The 12,515-nt window shown below is 32.5% G+C and overlaps 1 protein-coding gene and 1 pseudogene across 1 annotated transcript; one reads left to right on the top strand and one right to left on the bottom strand.

Annotated features, from left to right (window-relative positions):
• Positions 1-552: 552 nt before the first annotated feature.
• LOC114278562 (amidophosphoribosyltransferase, chloroplastic) lies at positions 553-2,950 on the bottom strand. Its single transcript, XM_028220638.2, has 2 exons — positions 1,122-2,950; positions 553-1,011 (listed from the first exon to the last, which is right to left on the bottom strand). Exon 1 carries the CDS (start codon positions 2,876-2,878, stop codon positions 1,139-1,141), a length of 1,740 nt encoding a protein of 579 aa, XP_028076439.2. The 5' UTR covers positions 2,879-2,950; the 3' UTR covers positions 553-1,011; positions 1,122-1,138.
• A 160-nt stretch (positions 2,951-3,110) lies between these two features.
• Positions 3,111-11,066, top strand: LOC145791243 (4-hydroxyphenylpyruvate dioxygenase pseudogene; annotated as a pseudogene).
• Positions 11,067-12,515: the final 1,449 nt, after the last annotated feature.

The raw sequence follows: 12,515 nt of genomic DNA, 5'->3' as shown, positions 1-12,515 counted from the left end.
TCAAAGCATGACAATCCAAACCTCAAGTTAAGTAAACTGTTTTCAGAACCGAAGATTATTTTGTTCCAGCCTACCAAGTACACAATTCCATCAGGGTTGAACTTGAAACTAAAACCAATCCCAAAATGTTGAACTTGAATCAAATAATGCTAAACTTACTAACATATTCATGGGTCTTCGTTGAACAAAATCAAACTTTTTTTATGTTATGTTCGGTCGAGAGATTTGAAAAGAAAAATAAATAAATAAATAAATAAATAAAATGTAAATAAAATATACACACATTTTTTTTTACCCTTTCCAAATTCCTTCCCAAATAGGAGGATTTGGGGAGAAAAAATAAAAAGATATGTTTTATTTATATTTCAACTATTTTTTTTTATTTTCCTTTTCAAATCTCTCGACCAAACATAACAAGTGATTTTCCCTCGTTTTCTCCTCCATTGGATACCGCCATCTTTAGCTTCTCACGTATCAAAACACTTAATTACCAACATAACTATCAAAATGACTACAATTGAATTCCTAGAAAGCAATGATCGAAAACAGTAGTAGCCCACCAAATCTTTTTGTTTTTAATTTGATCAGCAACAAAAATATAATAAATTAAAATAGAAAAAAATATTAATTACAGAGGGAGCCACTGAAACCCAAAAAGGCGCCAAGAAATAAATCTTCTTGCTCCCAAATGCTTTCAAAGTCTTCAAATTTCTCCTAAAAAATCCGGGCATTCCTTTCTAATCATAAGATGCAAAAAAACCATGCGCCCCATAAGTCTTGCGTAAGATTCAATAGTCACCTACCAAATCTTACCACAACTTATGTAAGATTTCATCCTTAGATAAGAATCAAGAAATCAGAATGCCTCTTCCGTTGTCTGAAAACACCATGCCTTACATTCAAGAAAAGTTATGCATTCAAATGCTCAAGTTCAAGAACAATCCACAGCTATCTGTGATAATGAGAAGTTAGACCAATTCAATATCAGAATACGGATTTTAGCTTCCCCTCCTGCAATTTAACCAAAGAAACACAACAAAAATTGTACTAAAATCGTTGAGTCCCCAAATTTTTCTGTTGTCGTCACAAAAAAGGCAATTAATATAGTAAATTGGGAATACCCTGAGCAATATGACCACTATAGAGGAATTGTTTCCTCCTGAAGTTTCTGGTTTGAATCTCTCTCCCCCTCATTCTGAATTTTAGTTCCTCGAATCCAACCCCCATCAATTGATTCTATACTTCCATTCAACCCATCATCCACAAAATCGCCAACCCGTTTCACTTTCCCCGTTGGCAAAACCGGGTAGTTCCCAGAAAAGCAAGCATAACAGAAGTTAGGAGAATCACTTCCCAACATCTTCTTCAAGCTATCAACTGACAAAAAAGCAAGCGAATCCGACCCTATAAACTCCCTAATCTCCTCCACATTCATCCTATTCGAAATCAACTCCTCAGAACTAGGAGTGTCCACTCCATAGTAACAAGACCCTATAATTGGAGGACTAGCAATCCTCAAGTGAACTTCCTTAGCCCCTGCCTCCTTTATCAACCTAACAATCTTTGACGAGGTGGTTCCTCGCACAATCGAATCATCCACAACCACAACCCTTTTCCCTTCCAACACAGCCCGGACCGGTGAGAGCTTGAGCTTCACACCAAAGTCCCTAATCTTCTGAGATGGCTCAATAAAAGTCCTACCCACATAGTGTGACCTTATCAACCCTTGTTGAAAGGGCACCCCTGCTTTGGCAGCATAGCCAAGAGCAGCAACAACCCCAGAATCAGGGACAGCAATCACAACATCACAATCAACGGGGGCTTCAGTAGCAAGTATTTCACCAAATGCCTGGCGCGATTCATACACAGACCTCCCAAAAACAACAGAATTAGGCAAAGCAAAGTATATATGTTCAAAGACACAAGCTTTGGGTTCAGGGTGAGGCATTAAACAGAGTGATCGAACACCATCTTTATCCACCACCAATACTTCACCAGGATAAACCTCTCTCTCATAAGTAGCCTCAATTAAATCCAAAGCACAAGTCTCAGAGGCAAACACAACAGCCCCATTTCTTCTCCTACCCATCACCAATGGTCGAAACCCATAGGGGTCTCGAACCGCAACCAATTTATCTTCAGTCAAAAAAACCATTGAATAAGCCCCTTCAAGCTTCTCACAGGCCTCAACAATCCTCAAAAAAAAGGGTCTGGCTTTGGATGTCGCGATGAGGTGAAGAACCACCTCTGTATCAGAACTAGTATTGAAAATTGACCCATTATCTTCAAGATTGGCTCTAAGGGTTTGGTAATTCACTAAATTCCCATTGTGGGCAACCCCAACAGAGCCGAATCGATAGCCGGCGACGAAGGGTTGGACATTTTTGAGCATTGAAGAGCCAGCAGTTGAGTAGCGAACGTGACCAATGGCTGAATCGCCGGGAAGTTGATTGAGTTTGGATTGAGTGAAGACTTCGGAGACGAGTCCGACGCCGGTGATGGATTTGAGGATGTTTTGGTGGACGGAGACGATTCCGGCGCCTTCTTGGCCGCGGTGTTGGAGAGCATGGAGAGAGAGGTAGCAGAGGCGAGAGGCTTCTGGGTCGCCGTAGATGCCCACAACGCCGCATTCTTCGCGGGGCTTGTCATCGTTGTCGAATGTGAGTGAATGGGGATCTGGGTTTGGTTTGTGAGTGGAGATAAGGTCGGAGACGGGGTTTTTAGAGGAGGTTGAGAAGAGAGTTTTGTAGGTTTTGGAGTGGGAGGGGTGGGGGAGGGGTTTGGGGAAGAGAGAGGAGGGTTTTGGTTTGGAGAGAGAGTAGGGTTTGTTGAGGGAGGAAGAGAGAGGGGAGAGATTGGTTGTGTTGGTGGCAGCCATGGCTGAGCTCTGAAGCAGAAGCAGAAGCAGAAGCAGAGAGAGAGAGTGAGAGAGAGAGAGAGAGATTGGGTGTGGACTATGATGAATAGCCAATAAGAAATATACTCGACATAAAATTATCGTAGCGGATCCTCTAGAGTAACCCTCTAGAGTGATCTCCTAAAGTGAGCGGATCGGACGGCTGAGAATACTCCTCACCAAAACGACGTCGTTTTGGTGAGGAATTTCAAAAATGGATTTCGCCGAAAACCTAACCTCCGCCGCCATCCCCACCTTCAACTCCTCCGCCTGCCGCTCCTTCTCTGCCGCCCACGGCCTCGCCGTCCGCTCCATTGCCATCGAAGTCGAAGACGCCGAACTCGCCTTCTCCACCAGCGTCGCTCACGGCGCAAAACCCTCGTCTCCGCCGATCAACCTCGATGATCGTGCTGTCATCGCCGAAGTCCAGCTCTACAGCGATGTGGTTCTGCGCTACATCAGCTACAAAAATCCTAACCCTCCTGAAAACACTAATCATCCTGATTCTTGGTTTTTGCCTGGGTTTGAATCGATGGATGAAGGATCAGTTTTTCCGGTGGATTTTGGTATCCGAAGGCTTGATCATGCGGTTGGGAATGATCCGGAGCTAGCTCCGATGATTGAGTATGTGAAAGGGTTCACTGGGTTTCATGAATTTGCAGAATTCACAGCTGAGGATGTTGGGACAAGCGAGAGTGGATTGAATTCGATGGTTTTGGCGAGCAACAATGAGATGGTGTTGTTTTTTTTTTTTTTTTTTTGGAAAATCCTCACCAAAACGACGTCGTTTTGGTGAGGACTATTCTGAACCGTCCGATCATCCACTTTAGAAGATCACTCTAGAGAGTTACTCTAGAGGATCCGGACTCTAAAATTATTGGCAAGTCAATCCATATATCAAATTTTAGATCTTTTCGAGAAAGGTTTTTATTAAGGTGGAGTTTGACTATTCTAATTAAGTGCATTTTTTTTATTTTTTTATTTTTTTTATCACGTTATTTTTTTAATTTTTTTTGTATAACTTTTTATAAAAAGATAAAAAATATACTTATCTAAGTCATTTCAAATAACCCTTAAATATGATGTAAATCCCATATTTATGTGTGATCTATCTTACGTGAGATGTTTAAATATTTATGTTGACCTATTTTATGTCAGATATTTAATAAAAAAAGTATTTATAGAAGTCAGTTATTTTTAAATTTTTTTTTGTGAAAAAGAAAAATAAATTAAAAATTAAGAATTAATTTTTAACTTACTTCTCAAAACACTTTAAAATATTTGATAAAAAAATTTGATACACCTAACATTATACTCATTTAAATGGCAAGTTCAGAACCAAATTTTATAAGTCACGCCTCATTTGAAATTTGAAAGTTCAGAATATTTAAATTTTAAATATAAAATTTAAGCTTGATTTGGAATAAGTATAAAAAATTAAAAAGTCAAAAAATTATTAAAAAAATCTAAAAATATATATTGTTTGGGAAAAGTTTGTGAAGGAAGCCCTTTGAATTTAACTACTCAAAAGAAAACATGATAGAATGGTCACTTTGATTTTACTATAATATTTTATTACATATTTTTCTATAAAAAATTAAAAAGTTATTCCAAGCATACATTTTTTTTCCTCAATTTTTTTAGCCAAAAAGTTAAAAAGTATACTTATATAGCACATTCCAAACAATTTCTAATAATGTTATGATGATCATATTTAGTAGTATTATGTAATGTCATAAAAACAATAATTATATGTGTCATGTGATGCCATTAAATGATGTGAGGTATTATAATAAACAATACCAAAATTTAATATCAAAATATAGCGCATAATATTACTCCTTTTAAAAATTTATAGACGAAATGTGAAAACTATCCTTAAGATAAATCATAATATACTTCGTCATCTAATGTTATCTGTGGTTGAATAACCTATGTAGTCTAAATAATTTGGTCTAATAAAATAAAAAAAAACTAGACTAGAGTTTTTATCAATAGGTTAGGCTTTACACACTAAGACTTCATTTGGGAAAAAGGGTTGGATTGGGTTTGGGACTATTTTAATCACAAAATGACAAAATGAGTTTTTTAACTTAATAAGACAAAATATCACATACAATCTATAATCATTACATTATTTTTTTCACAAAAAGTCAAAAAAACCAAAAAAACTCTTTCAAAACGAGACTTTTTAACTCCAGACTAAAAAAGTCAAAAAATCAACCCACCTCTCAAACGAACCCTAAAATGGTTCAATTAGACTATGTTTGGTTTGCCCCTGGAATAATGATTCCAAAGGTATAATTTTCAAATTACTTTTCAAAGGGTTCCTTTGGGATGTTGGTTGACTTTTTGGTTATTTTAGTATATGGCTAAAAAACTTCGTTTGAGATAGGTTTTTTTATTTTTTTTACTTTTGTGAGAGAAAAAATGGAATTATTGTAGGTTGGATATGATATTTTGTTTTATTGGGTTAAAAAACCTATTTTGTCTTTTTGTGGCTAAAAATGCCAAAAAGCCTAACATGCCAAACGAAGGCAAAATTTATAACTAAACACACAACTCAAAATTACTCAAAACTCAATTTAAAAATTAATTTCAAACTCAAAACTAAGCACGCAACTTGAAACTTAATTCAAAACTCAACACCATTTTGTTTTCAAAACTCCATTTTAAAAGAAAACATTCAAAAAAATATTTTTTTATTTTGTTTTTTAGAATCATGACTTGAGTGTGGAGTCGTATTTTAAGTTATGAGTTTTGAAAAAAGAAAATTTTTTTAGTTATGAGTTTTGAAAAGAGTTTTGAGTTGTATTTTGAGTTTTGAATTGTATTTTAAAAATTTTCGGATTTATTTTTTTGTTAGGATAAATATTTATTTTAATGTGCACTATATTGCATAAATTTATATGCTGTATTTTTTTAATATTAAAATTTTTTTTAAAAAAATTATTTTAAATATATAATTTTTATTTTAAATATTTTTATTTTATTTTATAAATATATTTTAAATAGTTTAATTTTTTTGTTATGCGTTAGTAATGATTTGAGTGTAGAGTTTTAAAAATGGTATGGAGTTTCAAGTTATATGTTTAGTTATGAGTTTTGAAATTAATTTTTAAATTGAGTTTTAAGTTATGTGTTTGGTTACAATTTGAATGTGGAGTTGTGTTTTGAGTTTAAAATATTAAAATTAAAAATAAAAATATTTAAAAATAAAATAAAATATTTAAAATAAAAATAAAATTTTCTAAAATATTTTCTAATATTTTAAAAAAATAAATCAAAAAAATTCAAAATATAACTCAAAATTCAAAAATTCAAAACTCAAAATACAATTCAAAACTCAAAACCTTTTCAAAATTCAAAAACTCTTTTCAAAACTTATAATCAAACAAATTTTTTCTTTTCAAAACTCAACTCACAATTCCACACTCAAATCACAACTTTAAAAAGAGAATCACAATTTCAAAACTAATTAATCAAGCGTAGCCTAAATTTGTGGGTTAACTCATTTATATTATTTTGTATGTAAATATGTTATATTTATTTATTTAATAGATTAATTTTAAAAGTGGCATATAATTCAAATAATGAGAATTGTTTTCACTAAGAAAAATTATTTTATGGGATTAGTATAATTAATTTTTTATAACATGAAAACTAAATATACATACATATATGTATATATATTAATTTTAAAATTAAAAAAATATTGTTCTTAATAGTAGAGTCAGACCAAGAGAATGGACTTTGGAGGTGGGCTAAGTGCTAGACGAAGGTTAAGTTTGGTAAGTTGTCAAAAAGTTAAAAAATTACTCAGTCTCTGTTTGCGAAGTGGGTTGGCTTTTTGGTTTTTTGACTTTTTTGATTTTTTAGCTTTTTTGACTATTTTAGCCTTGGCTAAAAAGCTTGGTTTGGGAAGGGTTTTTTGGCTTTTTGACTTTTTTGACTTTTTTTGTGAGAGAAGAGTGTAATAATTATGGGTTAGATGTGATGTTTTGTTTGTTGTGGCTAAAATAGCCTATTTTGTCTTTTGTGGCTATTTTAGCCACAAACCAACTTGCCAAACAACACTTCAAAAAGTTAAAAAGTTATCACTATTCACCAAAAGTCAAAAATTACGGCTGTACAACTCTCAATTCTAGTTTTTCCTTACACACTAATTTATACAATTTTTTAATACATATTTTTCCATAAAAAGTCAAAAAGCTAACCCAAACATCTATATTTTTTCCTCAATTTTTTAGTCCAAAAACACAAAAAGTGCAATTATTTAGGACACCCCAAACAACCCCTAAACTAACTGAAGTTTGAACTTTAATTTTTATTTTTAATGTTTGATTTAATTGATCTATTTGAGGAGGGACCTTATGATTATGAATAATGTTATATGCACTAATTAATATACACACTAGTGTACCGTGTGGCATAATTTTAGAGATTTTAGGATCATTTGTGATTATACTTAACAAGGTGGAAATTAATTTGAGGAGTAACTGAGAAAGGGACTATTCCTTTTGTTCTCTTTGCTATTTTATTCTATAAATTAGTTTGAATGTTAACTATTTTCATTGGCGTTAAGATCCTCTAGAGTGAGATGGTAGAGTGATCTCCTAGAGTGAATTTATAAGGGTGCGACACCTGTCCCACTAATAGAATCAAGGGTTGAGATCAATCCCTCACCAAAACGACGTCGTTTTGGTAGGGCAAATTTAAAAAAAAAAAAACCTAAAGAGATAGGTCTTCTTCTCTGGCTTGGCAACATAAGAAGGAGAAGAAGAGATGAGAAGGGAAAGGGTAGGTTGGGGTGGGGTTGCCGGGAGGGAGGGAGAGTACGTCGGAAATGGAGAAGAACTCCGGTGGCTATGTGTCCTTTGATATTGGGGTTTTCTATCTCTGGTATAATCAACGTTCGTTAGGTTTTTGATATGATCAATGTTTATTGGGTTTTTGAATTGAGAAGGTCTTCAGGCTGATTTGGGGCTTATTTTTATTTCCTATTCTATGTGCATTTTTTTATTTCTTATTCAAGCTTATTTGGGTTTTTGATATGATCAATGTTTATTTTTTGTTTCCTGTTCTAAACCTTAAAACGAAATGAAAGCTTCAGATATACAATGCTCTGTTTTTATTTCATGTTCAAAACTTGATTTGGTTTTTTTTTTTTTTCTTTTCACTCAAATGAATAGTATATTGTTTATTTCCTGTTATAATCAATGTTTATTTCCTGATATGATCAATGTTTATTGTTTATTTCATGTTCTAAACCTTAAAACCAAATGAATGCTTCAAATATACAATGCTCTGTTTTTATTTCCTATTCTAAACCTGATTTGGGTTTTTTTTGGGGGGGCTTATTTTTATTTCCTGTTCTAAACCTGATTTGGGTTTTTTTTCTTCTTCACTCAAATGAATAATATATATCGTGGACCATGCTCTATTTTTTTTTTCTTCAAACTAACACTCCGTTTTTTTTCTTTTCTTTTTTCCTGACCCAATGTTTTTTCAAATAGCTTTTTCTAACAGATTTCAAAGAGTTATCTTCCTCACAGATTTGAAGGACCATGCTTTGTTTTGTTTCTATGCTACAGTTTGTTTCTTCAAATTTCAACAACCCAACAGCTACTAGCAGTGAGTGAGAAAGAGAAATACAAAACAAAGTCACTCAGCATCTTCACTACTCCTCTCTCTCTCTTTGCTTCTTCTCCAATCTCTACCTCAAATCTTAAATTTTCAGTGAAATTTGAGATGGGTATCTCAGAAAAATTTCAAAAAAAAAGAAAAAGAAAATTAGATTTCAGATTTGAACTTTCTTTTACTTCTTCTGATTTGTTTCTCTATTTCTAATCAATGGAAGAAGATCAAGAGCTTAAACATGTGTGCAAATTGTGTAAGAAGAGTTTCCCTGTGGTAGATCCTTGGAGGGTCACACGAGGTCTGAGAGTAAAATGGTAGAGCAGAGCGTCCTTTATCTCTCTTTTCGTTTTTCTTTTCACGGTTTTTTTTTTTTTTTTTTAATTTTTCCCACCAAAACGACGCCATTTTGGTGAGGGATTGATCTCCACCCTTTGTTTCATTAGTGGGACAGGTGTCATGCCCTCATAAATTCACTCTAGAAGATCACTCTACCATCTCACTCTAGAGGATCCTAACGCTTTTTATTGAGTTTTATAAAGATGACAAAAGGGTAAAACTTAATTGACGCATTTGATGTGCTATATTATTGAATGAACATAAGATAAATTACAATTACAAAATTTCATGACATAATTTATTTATGTTTTACCATAAGTTCAAATTTTTATAATTTGTTATATTTATTTTTACCTTTATGTTTTACTATTTATATTATAACACATTTTTGTTTTTAATAGGTAGAACATACCATTGATGACAAGACTAAAATAACAATAATTGTAAATAAGGCAAATTATATTAACGGTCCATATAGTTTGGGGCTTGTGTCACTTTGGTCCTTGATTTTTCAATTTTGATAAATTTTATCTTGAATTTTGAAGTTTATTCCAAATAAGGATAATTAAAGATACTGTTTCTCAATTTTAATGGCAAAGTCGTCAATTTGATAAAATATAAATTAATTTGACAAAAATAAATGGGATTTTTTTTAAGGTCCCTGGTATTATGATTTTATAGCATAAAGGACACTCAATATTTTTATAATGTCTAAGGTCCCTCAACATCAATCCAGAGAAAATTCGATCCAGAGAAAATTCGATCAGAGAAAATTCAATTCAGAGAAATTCAATCTGGTCGAACTTTCTCTGGATTGGTCCAGAGAAATTCTCTGGTTTGGTCCATAGGAGAAATTTGAACAACCAAAGATATATACCTAGCGTCAGTGGTTCTGTCATTTCCATCTTCATCTTCTTACTGTTGGTACAATTATTAAAGTCTTGAATTTGAAGCTGTGTTTTCAAATCTTCCACTTTGTTTTTGTAACTGAAAGCAAGAACTGATGTGGGTTTTATACTTTTTTTTTGCATAATGGACCTTACATAGATGGTTTTGTTTCTTTGTGCAGGAAATTGAGAATGAGAAACTAATGTTAGAACATGTTCATATTTTAGAGGAGAACAGTGGTTTACATGTACATAATAAAAAATTGTCCGAAGAAGCTTCTTATGCAAAGGAACTGGCCTCTGTTACTGCCGTTGAGTTGAAGAATTTGGCTGGTGAAGTCACAAAGCTCTCTCTACAGAGAAATTCTCTGACAAACATTCCCAAATATTCTCTCACCCAAAGAATTTCTCTGGACTCCATAACCCAGAGAAAATTTCCAAACAAATATTTTCAGAGAATTTCTCTGATTTTCTATGTATATATATATATATATATATTTGTAGAGAGATGAGGAAGACACGGAAGTTGATCTCACATCTAACCAACGTGAGTCTCCACTCTCCTTCACCTTCACTTCAAGGGTAAAACTTCTAAAGAGAGTAAGAGAAAGAGAAGCATATTATTCTGTGCATTTTCTCAAAGGACTTTTTCAATTCAAATCCACCAATACCTCCATTGCTATAAAAAAACCTTCGAATCTCTCGATTCAATTATAATATCATCAACTTGGAATCTCTTGGTTCAATTACAATATCATCAACTTCGTGATTCACATCAACACTTAATCCATCGAAATTAGTATCGATTGACGATGCTTGTGTTAAAAAGCTCAGTTTCGAACCAGACGCTGCTGAGGTTGTGGCGAGATGTTGGATCTCAACGTTGATTCGAGTTGCAATGAGGTCGAGACGACTAAGATCACGAAGCTTGCTTTCCACAGCTTAGCGTCCTCACTCCTATACGGACTCTCATTCTCTTTCAGCTCCAATTCATTGATCTTATCAGCAATCTCTTCAGACCTTCTGACAAACTGAATCACCAGACTGCTCTCAAACTCTTCCCATCATTTCTTGTTCTCTTCAACCTCTTATGGAGTTGGGTTTTCCTTCTTTTCAAGAAGTGGGTCTTCATTACTAGCAATCTCTTCAGACCTTCTGACAAACTGAATCACCGGACTGCTCTCAAACTCTTCCCATCATTTCTTGTTCTCTTCAACCTCTTATGGAGTTGGGTTTTCCTTCTTTTCAAGAAGTGGGTCTTCATTGAGGATTTTTTCGACTTCTGGGGTGTGACTGTTATTGGGTAGGGTTTGGTAAGGTCAAATTTCTCTGTGATATGTTTAGGGACCTTAGACATCAAAAATTATTTTTGTGAATCTGTTCCATTACGAAAAGTGTGAGAGGGACCCTAGACTAATTTTCCCAAAATAAATGTCAAAAAAATATTTTAATTTTTTTAAAATTGTTTTTATCCATCAAAGATAAAATTATGTAGAATTAATAAATCTTTTACATATTTATTTTTTTACCAAATTAATTTTTATTGTGTGTTTGGATGATAATCATGTAATAGATGGTTGGTTTTCTTTTCATTAAATTAGTTTTCTATTTTTCCAAAACTCAAATGTGGCGACAACTTTTATATCATTATTAAATCAATCCATTAAATCAAAAAAATCCAAAACTAAAAATATTTCATGTATTAAATATATTGATTACACATTAAAAGTCTAACGACCACACATTACATGATCATTATCCAAACATATAATAAAAATTAATTTGGTAAAATAAATAAATAAATAGATGCGTAAAAGATTTATCAATTTTATATAATTTTATTTTTGGTGGATATAAATAATTTTTAAAAATTCAAAAATATTTTTTTGATATTTATTTTTGTCAAATTAGTTTATATTTTATCAAATTGACGATTTTGCCCTTGAAATTGAGTAATGATATCTTCAATTGTCCTTATTTGGAACAAATTCAAAATTTATGATCAAATGTGTCACAATTGAAAAGTCAAGGACCAAAGTGACACGCGCCTTAAACTATAGGGACTGTTAGTGTAATTTACCATTGTAAATATTATGAAAATAATTAAAATTTATTTTGATTTTAAATCTCTTTTATCTCTACATTATAAAGTATTTTTAATTACTATTTAATATTAATATTATTTTTAATTATTTGTGTGATATCGTTCATAGCAGTGTAAGGATAGTTTGTAATAACAAGAAATTACGTGTGCATATATCACAAGAAATATAATAAAATTTCTCAAAATTATAAAACCCTCTCTTAATAAAAGAGATTTCGTTAACCAAGTCTAATTTAATCATAATGATTCACTTAAAAATTTAGATTTAAAAAGGAGGTCATGCATTCAATTCTCTCTTGGAGGAATTAAATTAAGTCTAAGGGGAAGATCATGAGACACAAGCACTTGGTCTTTTATAAATTAATTTTTTTATTTATTACAAAAAGACATTCAAAAAAATAAAAAAAAATATTATTATCTAAATAAATCAATAAATAATTTATATTGCTAAACCAAGCCTTCATTCTAGTGACACGGTAACATGTCGTTGCCCAAATACATAACTTGTCAAAAAAACAAAACAAATCAAAAACACACCTAAATAAAACAAAAAACTCTCTAACTTAAATTACAAATGGGCATGCCTTCTCTTATATTTACCATCTAATTTGAAAGACTAATTTGAATTTAGTAGGCTCATTGTTAGTCCAAT

This window comes from Camellia sinensis, chromosome 5 (assembly GCF_055761805.1).
Source record: "Camellia sinensis isolate YWXY chromosome 5, ASM5576180v1, whole genome shotgun sequence".
NCBI classification, from domain to species: domain Eukaryota; kingdom Viridiplantae; phylum Streptophyta; class Magnoliopsida; order Ericales; family Theaceae; genus Camellia; species Camellia sinensis.
This window is presented reverse-complemented; position numbering and strand designations above follow the sequence as displayed.